This window comes from Triticum aestivum, chromosome 2D (assembly GCF_018294505.1).
Source record: "Triticum aestivum cultivar Chinese Spring chromosome 2D, IWGSC CS RefSeq v2.1, whole genome shotgun sequence".
Lineage (NCBI taxonomy): Eukaryota > Viridiplantae > Streptophyta > Magnoliopsida > Poales > Poaceae > Triticum > Triticum aestivum.
The window spans coordinates 405,598,031-405,616,005 of NC_057799.1; the positions used below are offsets into that span (position 1 = coordinate 405,598,031).

Consider the following 17,975-nt stretch of genomic DNA (forward strand, 5'->3'; position numbering starts at 1 on the left):
AGGCTTTATATGACCGAGGAAACTGCCCAATATATGAGATGGGCCGCTGAAGGGAAGATGTACAATACAAAAAAGATGCAACATCCACGGGATGGTGAAGCATGGAAGAAATTTGTTGAAATTCATAAGAAAACAGATGACTGGAAGAGTGTAGCTATTGGGATAAGAACCGACGGGTTCAATCCATATGGTTTGATGGTTGTCATATACAGTTGTTGGCCAGTATATGTTATCCCCCTGAATCTGCCCCTGGCGTTTGCATGCAACGACATCACATGTTCCTGACGTTGATAATTCCAGGTCCTAACTATCCCGGGATGCATATGAGTGTGTATATGGAGCCATTGGTGGATGAATTACTTGTTGCTTGGAACAATGGGGTCCGGACATACGATGCCATTTCAAAGAAGCACTTCAATATGCATATCTGGTACCACACATCGCTACATGACCTACCGGCACGTGCGATATTTTGTGGTTGGTGTGTAAAGGGGAAGTGGCCTTGCCCAGTGTGTCGACAGCGTGTGACTTTCATTTGGCTGGCTAAGGGTCACAAGTATGTATGCTTTGACCAACATCGGCAGTTCCTTCGTCTTGATCACCCATACAAACAAGACACTATGCACTTCCAAAAAGGTGTTCTTGTTGATGACCCGCCACCACCTATTATGACCGGTGCCCAGCTTAAGGATGAGTTAGATGCTCTCCAGGAAAAGCTCGATGGGAAAGGTTTTGTGGGATATGGAGAGACACACCAGTGGACTCACATTCCAAGCTTATGGAGGCTCCCTTACTTTAAAGATCTTCTACTTCCACACAACATTGATGTAATGCACACTGAAAAGAATATTGCGGCGGCCTTACTCGACACGCTCCTCGACACCGAGAAGTCAAAGGATAACATTCAGGCTAGGATCGATCAAGCCAAGCTATGCAACAGGCCAAAATTAAATTTGGTGCCTTGTGCAAAAGGTAATTCTTGGAAGAAGCCACCAGCCCCTTTCACCCCTTCAATGCCCCAAAGGAAGGAAATTCTCCAATGGATTGTGAACAACTTGTACTTCCCTAATGGATATGCAGCTAATATCATGAGGGGAGTGAAGATGGCTACAAAGCGAATAGGAGGCCTCAAGAGTCATGACTACCATGTATGGCTTGAGTGGATAATGCCTGTGATGATTCGAGGGTATGTCAGAGAGGATATTTCGCGAGTGCTGGCGGAGTTGAGCTACTTCTTCCGTCAGCTTTGTGCCAAAGAACTAGATTATGAAGTGGTTGCAAAGTTGGAGGAACAAGCACTTGAGTTGCTATGCAAGTTAGAGATGATATTTCCGCCAGGTTTCTTTAATCTGATGCAACATATGATCTTACATCTGAACGGGAGGACCTGTGCAGTTTCGATGGCAGTATGCACCTGAACGGGAGTTCAAGCATCTTCGTGGGAAATGTAAGAATAAAGCCTGCATTGAAGCCTCCATAGCCGAGGCGTACCTGAACGAGGAGGTGGCCACGACCACGACAAAGTACTATCATGACAGTATTCATACTAGGTTAAATCTAGCTCCTCGTTACAATGAAGAACCCGCCAGTAATGTTTTCGACCTTAGCCTCTTCGAAGGCCAAGGTGGCAAAGCAAGTGGACCGAAGCCCAAGAACTTTTCACCTACTGAGTGGTCGACTATTATTATCTATGTCTTGACCAACATGGAAGAAGTGCAACCGTACATAAAGTAAGTGTAGAGCACCTTTATTGACAACTACTCACTAGTCTTGAGTTCTAACTCGAATTCTTCCCATTGCTAGGGAATTCCAGAACGAATTCTGGAAGCTACCACGGCCCCCTAGCGACGAAGAATCAGCAAACCTTATTGAAGATACCAATGCTGATGGCGGTTTCATTTCTTGGTTCTCAAGAAAAGTAACTTTTCTAACTTTATGTTACTTCAAGTTGATCTTACTTGCCGGTAATGCTTCCACTAATGAACCAGACAATCTCCTATTAACCTTGTAGGCATACCAGGAGGTTGATATGGACGCCAAAGTGAGAGAAGTAGCCAAAGGTTTTGAATACGAGGCCAAGTCATTTAAGGCTTACGACATGAATGGGTATCGCTTCCACACTGATAAACACACGCGTGAGAGGCCCAACCGAAGGTAAATAAATAGTGTGGTCTATTGTCTAGGGACATATGGACGGCACTACTATGGAACCATCGAAGAAATTTATGAGCTGCAGTATTGTGGTTTACGAACATGATGCTATGGAACATGAGGCCATGGATGACATGGAAGTAGATAATGCAGAGGACAAATACGAGGATGTTTCTGACCATCGAGATTTGGCATTACTTATACGATGGCACATGGGGCTAGATGAGGATGAGGGCCCCCCCTGAAGACTTCGAGGATGAATGTATGAACGGGCGTGATAGCGATGATGAAAGCCCTGATCCAAATGTTGCACCTAATATTGACCCTTATTTCTAACAACTCCATGTAATCATGTGAGAACTCTATGTATGTGTGTCACAACTCTATGTATTCGTGTGTGTAACAACTCTATGTATTCGTGTGTGCAACAACTCTATGTATTCGTGTGTGCAACAACTCTATGTATTTGTGTGTGTAACAACTATATGTATTATTGTGACACTTCCATTTATTCTTCATATGTGATATATCTATTGTATTTACATCAAGTTGTATCATCTGTACTAACTGGTTTGTTCTTCTTCGTATCAGGTGATTGAAACATGATAGGTAGCAACAAGAATCCAAAGGAAAGTTTGAAAAAAGTGAATGATCTGTACAATGATCAACTTGCTCGACCGGTGAAAGCGGTGGCCGCTCCTTCATCGGTTGCCACAACAACAAGAAGGCCAAAGAATTGGCGGGTCTAGACACCCGTCTGAAAAAACGTGCGAAACAAGGTCGAGTACCACGCGGGGGAGGAGTAGGAGGCGGACGAGGTGGAGGTGGACGAGGAGGGGGAGTAGGTGAGGCAGGAGGAGGAGGTGGACGAGGAGGGGGAGTAGGTGAGGCAGGAGGAGGAGGCGGACGAGGAGGCAGACGAGGAGGGGGAGTAGGTGAGGTAGGAGGAGGAGGCGGACGAGGAGGGGGAGTAGGGGGACGAGGATGGGGAGTAGGTGAGGCAGGAGGAGGAGGCGGACAAGGAGTACGTAAAGCAGCCCGGAGTAGAGCACTTCTTTCTTCTCCTGGACCCTCTGATGCAGTGCTTCGCCATGCTCAAGAGGAGGAACCATAGGATGGGGATGAGGCGAGTGAGGAGGAGGACGAGGAGGATTTTGCGGAGGAGGTGGTGGAGGATGAGGTGGTGGTGGAGGACGCCGCCGCCGAGAGGAGGCTGGTTCTTCGTCGGGTTTCTGAGGGTGGGGATGGACCCTCACGGGTGACAGAGCACCACGAGTTGAGCGGCTCGCAACCGAGCGGTTTGACTATCAGTACTACTTCCAGAGGGAAAGTGTGGCTGCGTGGTCCTTCAAAGCTTCCAAGACATCCATATGTGCATAGAGACGTGTTGATTAAACCAATGGGAGAGAAGTAAGTGGTTATCTCGACTCATCTCATATAAATTGTACCTTTTGTCATTTCCTCACATATAATATGACTTCACTCTTCGTAATGAAGAAGCTTAGTAAAAGGTGGTGAGAGGCGTCTGCCATAGTCGCCGAGTGGCATCATTGGGGGTCTTTGTAGGTTAAATTATCCTGGACTGGTCACTTTGCCGAACGGTATCATTGAGCTAGCTTGAAAGTGCTAGTTATCGACTAGAGGGGGTGAATAGGCGATTTTTATGAAAGTCTTCAAAACATGAGAGTTTCGAAGACAAACAATAGAAATGAACCTATTGATATGCAGCGGAAGGTAGACTACACTAAGCAAGCCATAGTCAAGTATTCAATGAAGTGAAAGCACGAAGACTAATAGCAGCTAGGTAGTAAAGATCAGGATGGAAGATAGTATGAAGCCAAATAACAATAGAAGTCACACCGTGAAGTCAATCAGGTAACACAGGCAGGCAATGACTTCACGAAGTCAAACTGTAAATAAAGAGAGGGAGAAGATAGAACCAGTCGCTTGGTGAGGACAAGGATTTGTTGGACCAGTTCCAGTTGCTGTGACAACTGTACGTCTGGTTAGGGAGGTTGAGATTTAACTCAGAAGACCGCGTCTTCACCTTATTCCCCTTGAGCTAAGGACACCCAGTCCTCGCCCAATCACCCTGGTAAGTCTTCAAGGTAGACTTCCAAACCTTCACAGACTTCGTTCACCGGCGATCCACAATGACTCTTGGATGCTCAGAACGCGACGCCTAACCGGCTGGAGGATTCACAGTCCTCAAGTGTAACAAGTCTTCAGGTCACGCGGACAGAAAGACTTCAGTGATGCCTAACACTCTTTGGCTCTGGGTGTTTGGGCTTTGTCCTCACAAGGATTTCTCTCTCTCAACAGCTTCGGAGGTGGGTTGCTCTCAAACGACAAAAGCCGTGCACTAACTCTGAGCAGCCACCAATTTATGGTGTAGGGGGTGGGCTATTTATAGCTACTAGGCAACCCGACCTGATTTGTCCGAAATGACCCTGGGTCACTAAGGAACTGACACGTGTTCCAACGGTCAGATTTCAAACACACGCGGCAGCTTGACTTGGGCTACAAGTAAAGTTGACTCATCCAACTCTGGATAAGATTTGCTCTCATTGTCTTCGCTCGAAGACATAGGATTTGGTTGAGCATCACTTCAGTCACTCTGACTTTGTTCACTTGGACCCCACTTAATAGTACGGTGGTTCCTATGACTCAACAAAGAAGAAAATGAAACAACAAAACAACTATGTCTTCCCGCTTCAAAGTCTTCACGCGATGTCTTCTTATGTCATAGTCTTCAATGTGAATATCTTCACATACCACCATTGTCTTCAATGTCTTCACACATTTTTAGGGGTCATCTCGGAGGAGGTAAACCGAATCAATGAGGGACTACTACCTGTGTTATCCTGCAATTTTCACAAACACATTAGTCCCTCAACCAGGTTTGTCGTCAATACTCCAAAACCAACTAGGGGTGGCACTAGATGCACTTACACAGCTTGGTCATGGGATCACTACAAACTTGCGCCGGATTTCCTGGATATGCATCAGAGGGTTTATGATAACAGAGCCATGCGAGTGGTCAACGATTTCTGGGTAAGTCCTTTCAAACACCTAAATGTCAATACCAAAAGGTTTAAATTTGCCATAGTCATGATTTAACCCTTCTCACATGTATGCATGTCTGTAGGATTTCTATACATGCGTTGAGGGTCAGAAGGATCGTGCAAATGTGGTGGTTGAGAATATTGCCAAGAAACTAGTCCACGACATGCACTATGAGGAGCGCGTCCGGTTAGTGGCCAAGTATCACGCGGACTATCTCAACCAGAAGATTTCCAAACAGGAGGCTCAAGGGAAGCATCTTTCACGGGACAATTACTTCAAGGCAAGTGACGATGGATGCTTGCTATTCCCTACATTACCGCAAAATTAGAATCCTTACTAAGATGTATTTGTTTAATTTACAGGTGATTCCTCGGTGGTGTGCTGACAAACATCCGTGCTGGGAGAAGATCGTCGAACGGTGGACAGATCCAGGGTGGCAGGATGAACACAAAGCAATATCTGAACGGCATAAGTTGATGGGTTGTCCAGGACACCGTCAAGGCAACCTCACCATCCCAGGTGTCGTCTCAAAACATGTAGGCAACCACATCCTTTTGTTTTCATCATGTTCTCTTTCATTTGTGAGCATTCCCTTGATTGTTTGGATCGCTTTCTTTTGCAGAAAGAAGACACTGGCATGGACCATCAAACATACCAAAGACGAAAAGGACAAGGACCCTCTCCACCCGGAGAGGGACTGGATCAGCTCTAAAGCCCGGTCAGATGGAGAGAACTACACCAAAAAATTGAAGGAGACGTACGGGCCTGACGCTGATCCTCACGTGCTACCGTTTGACCCTCTTGTGGCCATTGCCGTGGCAGGCGGTAGACCGAATGGCCGGATGGCGGTTCACCTTGATTCTGTCATAACCTCCTCCCTTCCGAGAGTCAACACGCTCCGTGCTATGAGTACTGGCTCTACTCCTACCGTAGAGCGTCACGTACCACATTTCGCGAGCATTATTGAGGATATTCAGGTCAGTGCTTCTTCATTGATCCTTCATGGTCCTGCATATTTGCATTTCAACATGAATGACATTTGCATTGCCATATTGTAGACTCGACTGATTGACACCGAGAAAGAACGAGATGAAAAACGGGCCAAGCTGAAGGCACAAGATGATCTAGTGAAGTCTTTACAACATATGATGGCCAATCTTTATTCCATGCAAGGCCAACCAGTGCCAGAGATGCCACCGACGCCAGAGTGGAACATTGTGAGTTCCGTTCAAACTATTTCTATCACCATTTTCGGCATTACCATATGCATTCGTCTCACTATTGGGTCAATCCATCACAGCTCAACCCATCACAAGGGTCGAACAATGTTCCGGTAGTTCCACCTCAAGTTGGTGGAGTTGTGGCAGCAAACGGAATGACGCCTTCTAATGTTGATGTTATCACTCCGATCTCCAAAATCGCGTGAACTTCATGTTATGTTCTGTTTGAAGCTGTTCCTTGTATGTGCTTGAGAACTCTTGCATCTTGAGACTTGTAAACTTGTGGTAGTCGAGTGTCTTGAATACTATTTCACCTTTTAGGCACTATTGCTTTTATGTGGAATGTTTTTCAGAATCATTGCTTTTTTGTTCAATGATGCCTATATGTGACATGTTCTATGTGTGATTAACTATATGCTGCTGATGTATATGTTTCGCTGCAGGAAAGAAACAGAAATGAAAAAGGCTGCTGGGCACACCATTACCGAGGGCGCCTCTCGGTAAAGACCGTGAAACTGGACCAGCATGCACCCTTTACCGAGAGGGATCTCGGTAAAAGTGTACCAACCAGTAGAACCTGGCACTTTTACCGAGAGGCCTCTCGGTAAAGGCAAAAGGATTGCCGACAGTGGCCCTCGGCAAAGTATGGGCACGGCTTTTAGGACAAGTGACGTGGCCCTCCCCTATTGGCTCAGTTTGCCGAGAGCCGCACTCGACACAGTTAGAGTTTGCCGACAGTGGCTCTCGGCAAAGTTGGCCCTCGGCCTGTTCTCGTGGTCCCACATGTCAGGGAATGATACGTGTCAGCCTCCTATTGGGTCTAGTTGCCGAGAGTGAGCCACTCTCGGCAAAGTTGGCCCTCGGCCTGTTCTCGTGGTCCCACATGTCAGGGAATGATACGTGTCAGCCTCCTATTGGGTCTAGTTGCCGAGAGTGAGCCACTCTCGGCAAAGTTGGCACTCGGCCTGTTCTCCTAGTCCCACGTGTCAGGAGCTGACACGTGTCCACCTGCTACTGGCTCTCTTTGCCGAGAGTAGCTCTCGGCAAAGTTGGCCCTCGGCCTGTTCTCCTGGTCCCACATGTCGGGAGCTGACACGTGTCGACCTTCTACTGGCTCTCTTTGCCGAGTGGTGCTCTCGGCAAAGTTGGCCCTCGGCCTGTTCTCCTGGTCCCACATGTCAGGAGCTGACACGTGTCGACCTGCTACTGGCTCTCTTTGCCGAGTGGTGCTCTCGGCAAAGTTGGCCCTCGGCCTGTTCTCCTGGTCCCACATGTCAGGAGCTGACACGTGTCGACCTGCTACTGGCTCTCTTTGCCGAGTGGTGCTCTCGGCAAAGTTGGCCCTCGGCCTGTTCTCCTGGTCCCACATGTCAGGAACCGCCGTCCCCGTCTGCTATCCGTTAGCTACTTTATTTTGTCGTGCTGTACTGTTTAGCTCTCGGCAAAGTCTTTGCCGAGTGCCCGTGTTCCGGCTCTCGGCAACTTCCTGTTTGCCGGAGAGGTGTACGCCGGGTGGCTTTTGCCGAGGGTGACACTAGGCAAAGGATTTGCCGACGGTTTTCGGCCCTTTGCCGAGTGTCCGTGGCACCCGGCGTACAACAGAATTCCAGTAGTGAGGGTGGGCTAAGGGAGCACAGAAACCTCTCTACCAATCACAGGCGTGGAAGATGAGATACAAATTGGTGTATTATTTGAATGTAGAACATAAAAGATGAAAATGAGGGAAAGCACATAGCACTGATTGAATATGGAGGAGTCGGCCGCTCTTTGGTAACATTGCTGCTTTCCATAGTGGAAAACAGTCAGCAACCCGATCCACTAATCCCTGTAATTGCGCCGCTGAGCACTGGATCTGCCATCGAAGATCTTGTCGGCCCTAGTCAAGATCTGTTGAGGTTTCTTGTGGTGTGGCAAGGTCGAAATTGTGCGGTAGCTTGGGAGGTAGTCTGCACGCCGAAGTGGGCCGGTGGCTTAGGAATCCCCAATTTGCACTGGCTAAACAAGGCGCTGCAAGCGCGTTGGCCATGGCTACAAAAGGTTGATAAGGACAGACCATGGACGGAACTTCATATCAATGTCCCGCCAGAATCACGTGACCTAGTCCAGGTGGCTGCGCGAACAACGATGGGCAATGGGAGATCCACACTGTTTTGGGAAGATCGGTGGATCAACGGACTACAGATTTGTGAGATAGTGCCGGATGTTTATGAAAGATCCCGAGGAGAGTCAAGGGAAGCAGGCTGGTCGCAGACGCATTTACGGATGATAACTGGGCATGAGACATTGGCCCAGACCTTACTCAGGACGCTCTGGGACAGTTCCTACGATTGTGGCCGTTGATCACAACTTGGCAACTACTGATGGAGTGGAGGATTCGGCCACGTGGGCCTGGGAAGCGAATGGAGACTTCTCGGCTCGTTCGGTGTATGCGGCCATGTTCATGGGACTTGAGATATCCCCGATGGCCTCATTCACTTGGCAGTCAAAGGCACCCCTTCAATGCCGCTTTTTTGCTTGGCTAGCACTAAAAAATCGATGCTGGACGTCTGACAGGCTTCTCAATGTGGCTACCCCACCAGGACTCGTGCCCGCTATGCAACCAGCAGGACGAGACTATGCAACACTTACTAATCGACTGTGTGTTCGCAAAACAAGTTTGGCACTGGCTAGGAACAATCATTGGGAGGATGGAATTGGAACCACGACAAGATGAAACCCCGGGTGACTGGTGTGCCAGGCAGGACGGTAGCGCAAGCCACCACCGCAAGTCTTTGTGGTGTATGCGGCCATGTTCATGGGACTTGAGATATCCCCGATGGCCTCATTCACTTGGCAGTCAAAGGCACCCCTTCAATGCCGCTTTTTTGCTTGGCTAGCACTAAAAAATCGATGCTGGACGTCTGACAGGCTTCTCAATGTGGCTACCCCACCAGGACTCGTGCCCGCTATGCAACCAGCAGGACGAGACTATGCAACACTTACTAATCGACTGTGTGTTCGCAAAACAAGTTTGGCACTGGCTAGGAACAATCATTGGGAGGATGGAATTGGAACCACGACAAGATGAAACCCCGGGTGACTGGTGTGCCAGGCAGGACGGTAGCGCAAGCCACCACCGCAAGTCTTTGTGTGCTAAATGCCTACTCAGCATGTGGATGCTATGGAAGCACCGGAACGCCATTGTGTTCGATGGAACGTCTCCGTCAATAACCCGGATCATCCAACATATACGAGACGAGGGTAGGTTATGGGCGAAGGCGGGTCTACTTAAGGGTGATGAAAGAGGGTTCGACGTGGAGACAATGTGGGCTGGAAACGAGTAGTCCTCATAGGTTGCTAGCATAGGTGTCTCAGACGTGTTCCACATGTAAATAACAATGGAATGATGGACTAGGGGTTCTCTCCCCCTTTCTTCTTTAATGAATAATACGCACTCTCGTGAGTATTGGAGAAAAAAAGAAGATGAAAACGAAATAAAAATATTGTACATTTAACTTGATTTACCCAGCGAAGTAATAAGGTTTATGACTTATTTCTCACACAGTTTTTTTTTAAAAGCTGCACAACTTAACATGACCAAATTGTGCAAGGAGTGTACATCCAAGCAAGCAAAACAATGTTGGTTCTACCTAGGAACCTTATTTATTGTCTAGATGCGACAGACACGTACTGACACACGCTCATCCAAACGGAGGTCGCCATTCACAGAGGGTCACCCGAAAGCCATCTTGCGAACATCTCGAGGCACTCCTTGGGCTTGTACTCTGGAGCAGTATGCCCAGCACCCTACATGGTAATCCACAGATATATGCTTATGATATTATAATACATCCACTGACTAGGGCAGTAGAGTTTATCCTGGTTTAGTTATGCTCTGGAAAAGAAAATATTAAGTGTCTGAAGCACTTACCTTCACAGTTGCATATGTTAGGTCAGTCGAGTAACTTCTTGTGAATTTGGAAAAATCAAATTTATTTTAGCAGTGTAAGACTTAGGCAACGCTAACCTGCCAATGTTGATTAGGTGAAGACATTTTGCTCTAAAATTAGTTGAAGACTTCAATCGGATAAAAAATGGTTATGCAGTTGTACTGAATGTTGTCATAGGCAAAGATGTTTAAGCTCCAAAATATTGTCGTAACACTTCGAAAGATATGTTCAGGAATTTGCTGAACATTCAAATATCGTTTTTCCCCATATGTTGGAGAAAATAAGTTAATACCGTGGAATAGACCCCCAAAGAAGGAACTTTCAGCAGGCACAGGACAACTTACCCAGCAACTTGGCCATGGTCTCCAGTCATCTGTGATAGACAGGTTAAGAGATCTTATCCATGCTTGCGTGCCAACGAAGGGAAACTTGCTATCATGGTCGCCGCTGCAACATCAATTACATCAGAATCAGATTTTCCGGCCATATTGCAATACGGACCCACTGTGATCTCTCAGAACAGTTTTACATTAATTTTGTCCTGTGGGCTGGTTACCTGTATATCAGCGCTGGATATCCTTGTCTGCGTAGCCTCGAATGAATCTCTACTGTACTTGTGATATCTCTAGCGTACGGTAGGTCGCGATCACATCTTTTCCATTCCCCCTTTGTTCCCTGTAGTGTGACAACATTCATGCACAACTAGACCCCGAAAAGGATTCAGTACAGCTGTAGAGTAGCGCAGTAGAGGTAGTACCTTGCGAACGCCAAGACTCTCCCTTACTCCCTCATCATTTGCCCAGATATAAGATAGCTGTTGGGCATCGCTCTGTGACAAAATTAACCAACATTAGTTCTGTGAGTAAGAGGGCATACACTTTAAAATTAAGGGATATCAATAGAGTTTATGGGAACTGGATGCACTAAATTTCATCGGCACTCAACTCTACACTTGAAGGGAAACAGGAGATCATCACCAGCGGAGTACTGCACTGTGAGCCCACTTGTTCCATTTCTTGCAGCTGCTTGCTGAATCCTGGGGCTCCATATTGCCTCGCATTTGGGTTCCAGGATGTGGGACAAGTTGATATCTTTTGTGCACTATATGTCCATTGTTAGTAGAAATTAGTAACCAAAACTTCTCGTGTTCCATACATGGCAGCTTGAATCGAAGATGTTTTACCTTCTGTCTTCACTGATTGACAGGAAAAGATAATATATGTGCGTGTGCAAAATTATTACAAATTCAATTTAAGATGATTTTTGCTTCAGGGATCTTCAATATGGATGCCTCCAGTTGAGACCTGTGCAATTCCCAATTTAAATGGTCGTATTATAACTAATAGTTACTTTGGGGAAACTTACATCGTCAATAGCTTGGATGGACTCGGCGCATAACACATTGGGTGGATCACTATAATTTCCTCCGCAGTTCTCCATGGCAAACTGTGGATAAATTTTCTTTGCATTCTGAGTGCGATACAACTCATGAAAACTTCAATTGTATATAGAAATCTCTTGTATATACGGTCCTCTGCTTTAGTACTGTACTACCACTGTAATTTCTACTGCTACTACTGTTAGTGCTTTTTGTGAGATGGTGGATCACCTCGTAAAGTTCGTCCGATAGCAATCCCATGCCATGAAAAAATTGGACTTTACCAGCGGTGTCAAACCTGTCGTCAGTCACTGGATTCCCGGCAAAGTACCCCTGTAATATTCTTGTTAAGCGATGCAAAAATAAATTAGATGAACATTATGCCTAAGCATATTTTGTGATAGTCTGGATTCAGGCTAGGCTAGCATTGGTCCTAGTTGCATTTGGGTTGATTCTGAGTAGAGACACTAAGTTGGGTTGACCAATTTGCCCAAGTTCGCGCTATGATACAAGTCATCTATTTTAGCCTTTAACAGGTCTCAATTGCTAACCAGGCTCAAAAGGTTCTTCCACCTGACCCAGATAATACAAAATATTCATCAGAAGAACACTACTATAAAAAATTGTTTACTGCAGTGACCTCATAATGCAATTTGGTATTAAATTACATAGGTTCCTCGCTAACTGTACGTGTGTTGAAATTTCTAGAGATTCCAAGAAGAGTACTATGTATTTTCCTGTTTTTCTTTAAAAAACCTAGGAATTTTTTTCGTATTTCCATAACTTTTTCAGTCGCGTATGGAACCCCTTACAAATGGTGCTTGCAGCCGCTCGCAAGTTCCACTAGTCAGAAATCAGCAAGGACCCACATTCCAGTTCATCCTTCGAGTGAGTCTAGAAGGTTTAGTTAGACTATTCAAACAGGGGTCAATTGTTTAGGTGTCAGCAGCCAAAGACTGTTCCCAAACAAAGGAATAAATGTAAAGAAATAGCTTCATGATTCTAGGATCACAAGGGGAATCGGAAAAGAATGGCTCAGTGACACACCGACGTATATTGTACAGAACAAGAGTAAACACAAGAACCAAATGAAAGCTAATTTTACTTAGTTAACCAGACTCGTAATGAAAGCTTATTTTACTTAATATAAATGGACTTCAACAAACCTTGAGGTTAAGAAGTGGTTCTTCGCCAGATTCTTTATCTGAAAGTGGTAAACATATATGTGTGTGTCAGTGAACAGTGATGCACATGTACAATAAGTAATCATCATTAATGTTTTGAACAGCTAAAGTAAATTGACCGCAAAATTCTTAAAATATTAAAATAAAGTGGAAGTTATATGGTACTCGAACAATAGAATATGACGGGCAACCTCAATAGATTTATAAGAAAATAATGATGTGTATTATGTGCGGCAAAATAAAAGGTGAAGATCCTCCCTCACCCCCTCACCCCCTTGCGTCGCCTCCCCTGGGCGACGCCAGGGGACGCCAGCCCCTCCCGTCTTCTCTCCTGCCGCCGGCCAAGTCCGCGGTGGCGGCGGGCCCGACACCAAAGCGCTAGGGCGGGCGGTGTGCTGCGAGATCTCCCGGAGGTGGCAGGGGCGACTCCGGCCTTGGATCCGCGAGCAGCAGATAGGGCGGCGCCCCTTGCCTGTGCGGCGGCGGTCAGATCCATGGCCGGCATGGTGCTCTTCCCCTCGGTGGAGTCTGTGCCTGGAGATGGGTGGCGGCGGAAGCCGCGGATCTGGCGTCCCATTCAGGTCCGCCCTGGCGTGGTTTTTTCCAACCGGCAGCGTGTGGAGGGACTGGTGAGGGGCGGCTGGAGGCTCCCTGCCGGTATGCCGACGGCAGCTTTCGTCTTCACGGCGAGGCTCCGTACGGTTCCAATCAGCTGCGAGATCGGTGGGCGCGACTTCCGATGAAAATCGCGCCGACTACGGTCATGGCGGACGATGGCGGCGTCTATGACGTTGTTCCCTTCTCGAGGCATCGTTGTTGCAGGTCGTGGCACCCCACTCGTGATGCTCCGGGGGAAACCCTAGATCTGGGTCTACCGAATCGGCCGATGATGGCACCTTCGATGCCGTTGTCCCTCCTGGGGGCTTCGTTTTGGAGCAAGTGCTGGCTGGAGGGGACAAGAGGAGGAGCAGTGTTACATCTACCGCAAGGCCGAAGGCGGATCCCGGCGACATGGCGCTGCGGAGGTTTGGCGACGGGCGCGTGTGGACGGATACGTGCAGGGTGGTGGCGTTGTCTGGCGCCGTGGTGGCGTCGACGGCAAGCCAGGCAAGGTCGATGCGTCAGTTCCTGCCCTGGAGATGGACCGGTGGAAGATGGCGGTGACAGCCTCTGAGAGTGCGCCGGTCCGGTGTGTGACCCAGTCCTGGTATGTGCCTGGGTTGGGGCATCCGGCTTTAGATGTTAGGCTTTGGTGCGATGTCTGTTTGGTATTTGGCTCGGACATTCGGCACCCCCTTCATCAAGGGGATAGGACTAGCAACAAGTGTTGCCTAGATGGTGGCTTCAGGCGTACTGATGTATTACTTTGTATGGTCTTTGAGAATAATTAATAAAATGGCTGCATGCATCGTCCAAATGCAGAGGCCGGGGGTACATCCTCCTTTTCAAAAAAAAAAAGTGCGGCAAAATCATATTATCTGTACAATTTCGGTCCAACAAAAGACTCAAAACTCCCTAAGAAGAAGTCAAACCTGAAATATGTATAGTGTTGTCAGTAAGGCTACAAATGTCTGTCAATTGTGCAACTCATTTCTACAACATTTGGGGTGTACCAAATTGCTGATTTAGATTTACTAGATATCATTTGGTATAAAGCTAGCGAAACACTTAACTAAAGTAAGACAAGTCCTTGTATGACTAGATCCCTGTTTATTGCCCCATTATAGTACGATTAGCTTTAGATTTTATGTCTTAACCTTTTAAGATTGAAAACAGAAATGTGCTCCATAGCAGCAGTTCATCATCTATAGAAAAGTATAAAGAGTCTTACTTGATATGTGTATTTCCAGGGCAAGAGTGGGTATGATCATACCACAATATGATTCACCGCCAACATAAAGTGAATTTGAGAGGAACTGGGGGTGTCCACGTAACCACTGCATGTAAAAGGATAAATTAGAATAAATATAAAAGCAGATATAGAGATTAAATATTGATCTCTGTTTCTCATAGCACAACTAAAAATTCCACTCTAATTAGTTTTGGTTAGATCATGGGGTGGGGCCCAGCTGAATGAAGTGTTACATTAAGCTCATGTTATCTTTATTTGAATGAGTAAAATAATAATGAACCCTGGCACACAATTAATTAATAACTTGTTTGCAAGATATTAATTTAACAAAAATTTAGAAGGAATTTGACATTAACAATTTGATTCCCATGTTACAGATGAAGCTTAAAGGTAAACCTTGTGATTCAATTTGGGCAGAATCAATAACAGGGAGGAGAAATATGCAGTCGAATGAATTTGTTCAGGTCTTACAAGTTACAATGGCTATAAATTTACAAAACTCCCATGACTAAGTTATCCTCCGAGATCAACGCTTGAAGCTAACATATTTTATTCATAAAGGTACCTCTAATACGGTAGTAGCTCCCAGGAATAATTAAACATCTCATCTGTTAATCATTACGGCTCAAAACAGTTGAAGGTATTCGGCACATTAAGCACAGTTTTTTTTTTGACAGAGTCCATTAAGCACAGTTTTTTTTTTGACAGAGTCCATTAAGCATAGTTTAAATAAAGTATGACATGTCAATGAATTGGGTTTTGGGTAAGAATCTATAGAGAACTTATGAGTTACAAGTGTAGTTGGGTATGATACCTAACAAAACACCTCCCGGTAGATTTTTCACAAACCATATGTACCATGGGAAACTGGAAGGGTCCTGACCTTTTTGAGAAAGACGACTAGCCTTTTAACTGCCGTGGTATCACTAGATATGAACCCTTCCTCCAATGTGCCGTACGAGAACCCAGACCCAACAGGACTATCAATAAAGATTATATTGCTCACCTGCAAAATCATGTAATAATACAACGAAAGATGACACAGGAGGCAAATATTTTGGCATATTCTTCTTCAAAGGTTATGATTAAAAAAAAGAGAAAGATTGGCACGAGGATACCTTGGTCCATGTCTCCGGTCGGTAGAGCAAGGCTGGGAGTCCACCTCTGTACCCTTGGACGTCAAACCGGAAGGGCCATGTACGTGTATGAACATTTAATTCATTCTCAACGAACTGTCAAAGTTACACACTTCTACAACATCATTCCCAGAAGTATATGTTTTTAAAATTTCTGGGGGAAAGTTAGGCATATACTAAATAAGTTGGGTTCAATTGAATATCACTGCAATTTTCCTTGTTCTTTCGAAGGAAATGACAGAACCTGTTGAAGGGTCACAGAGGACGGCCTCCCTGAACTGGAGAGACTGTGTCAGAACTCAGAAGCAGTCGGCAAAGCCTCCGCCATTGCCTCCGGCATTCTGCAGCGGCATCCGCTCGGGTGTGGCCTTGTGGCCCAACGGGGTAATTGCTCACAGAGCTCATTGCGACTCGATACCGTCATCGAGATCGACGAGCTGGGCGCTTTTCCTCGGCGCGGCGAATGGACGGGGAGCCCATGAACCTGTCGCTCTCCCAGGGTATCTTCTACATCGACGACTTCCGCGGCTAGCCAGGGTCCTGCGATTGCTTCCGCCGGTTCAACGTGGCCGCGGCGCCGCTAGGGCTGGAAGAGGGACTATTTTGGTTCGAACAGAGGTGGGGAGGGAGTCCGGTTCGAACAGAGGTGGGAAGAGGGTTTGGTCCGAACAGAGAGGTCGACGCAGGAGTGCCGAGTACAGGACTATTTTGAGTTTTTTTTAGAAGAATTTCTTTTTTTGAAATGGACTATTTTGAGCTTTCATTCCCCGACACACTTTTAAGCCTCAAGTCTAGTGATGGTAAAAAAATGGTTTTAAGTCTAGTGCTATATACCACGTTCCCAATCATAAATAAAAGAGCAATGCTAGACCTACGTAATAAATCTTACGTGATGCATTGCAAATGAAATTACTTGAGCCATCCGATTAGGCTCGGAAAGTTGAATGAGCATAGATGCAAAACTTTGATTTGGACACAATTTCGAATGCCTCATGTGACTGTGAAAAGGATGAGAGGCCCAAAGAAGAAAGCGTCCTTATTGGTTCTTTTACTATGCATGAAAGTGCTGCATTTGTGAGACAATTGAGTCCCAAATACAATGTTTTCTAAATAAGTGAGTGATGTGATGTGATACGAAATATGCCTTCACTTGTTTTCTAAATAAGTGTGTTTTTTATATTAGTGTAATGTCAACAACGCTTTTATACTATAGGATGGAAGGAGTAATATATTCGAGAAACAATTGGTAGCTTTCAGAGACGTGTGTGAAGCAAAGCTAGCTAGTACGGTAGCTGGTCAATTAGTTACCCATCTCGAAGACCATGCGGAGGCCGGAGCAGGGCACTCCGAAATGGCTAAAAAATCAATTTCGACCCATCTATGCTAGTACACACACGCACGCACGCGCGCGCGCACACATACACACACGTCGCTCGTTGCAGCACCATCAGCTCGTTGTCGTACCCTCCCTCATGCACCGCCATCGTAGCATCACCATTGCAGCTTGCAACCTCGCCGTCATAGCCTAGCCGTCGTCGGGTATAAGCCTCGCCGTTGCAGCTTGCAACCTTCACCATCGTAGCCTCGTCGTTGTTGGGTAGCAGCCTCGCCGTTGCAGCTTGCAACCTCGTCGTTGCAGCCATGCCGTCGTCGTCGTTGAAGCTTTTTGCAAGGCCGGTTGAAGCTTTCTACGTCGCTGGTTGCAGCTTTGTGCTGTTGGCAGTGACCAGCTCCAACATCTGTCGTCATGGATGAAGCTTTTTACGACATCGGTTGAAGTTTTTTGCAATGTCGTTTGAAGATTTTTTCTATTGGCAGTGCCCAACCCCGGCGTCCGTCAACCACTGGTTGAAGCTTTTTGTCACGCCGATTGAAGCTTTCGGAGACGATGGTTGTAGCTTTTTGCTGTGGCAGTGGCCGGCTCCAGCATATGTCCCCGCTGGTTGAAGCTTTTGCTGCGCCGGTAGTAGCTTCCTCAAACGCAAGTTGCAACACTGGTGGTGTCTCTGGGTGCTCGCTGCTCCTGTGAGATTGCTCCCCGTAGCAAAAACGTAACAGC

General features: G+C 46.5%; 1 protein-coding gene across 1 annotated transcript; it reads right to left on the reverse strand.

Annotated features, from left to right (window-relative positions):
* Positions 1–9,982: 9,982 nt before the first annotated feature.
* Positions 9,983–17,559, reverse strand: LOC123055808 (serine carboxypeptidase-like 18). Its single transcript, XM_044479658.1, has 10 exons — positions 17,362–17,559; positions 15,899–16,012; positions 15,664–15,786; positions 14,760–14,865; positions 12,911–12,948; positions 11,976–12,077; positions 11,732–11,836; positions 11,124–11,195; positions 10,923–11,041; positions 9,983–10,813 (listed from the first exon to the last, which is right to left on the reverse strand). Exons 1-10 carry the CDS (start codon positions 17,557–17,559, stop codon positions 10,483–10,485), a joined length of 1,308 nt encoding a protein of 435 aa, XP_044335593.1. The 3' UTR covers positions 9,983–10,482.
* Positions 17,560–17,975: the final 416 nt, after the last annotated feature.

Coding starts and splice junctions, on each gene's coding strand:
- LOC123055808 (XM_044479658.1), bottom strand. CDS start 17,559: ATGGCTGCAACGACGAGGTTGCAAGCTGCAACGGCGAGGCTGCTACCC. Junction 16,013..17,361: donor GGTACGACAACGAGCTGATG/GTGCTGCAACGA, acceptor TAACTTTGACAG/TTCGTTGAGAATGAATTAAA. Junction 12,949..14,759: donor CCTGGAAATACACATATCAA/GTAAGACTCTTT, acceptor TACCACTTTCAG/ATAAAGAATCTGGCGAAGAA.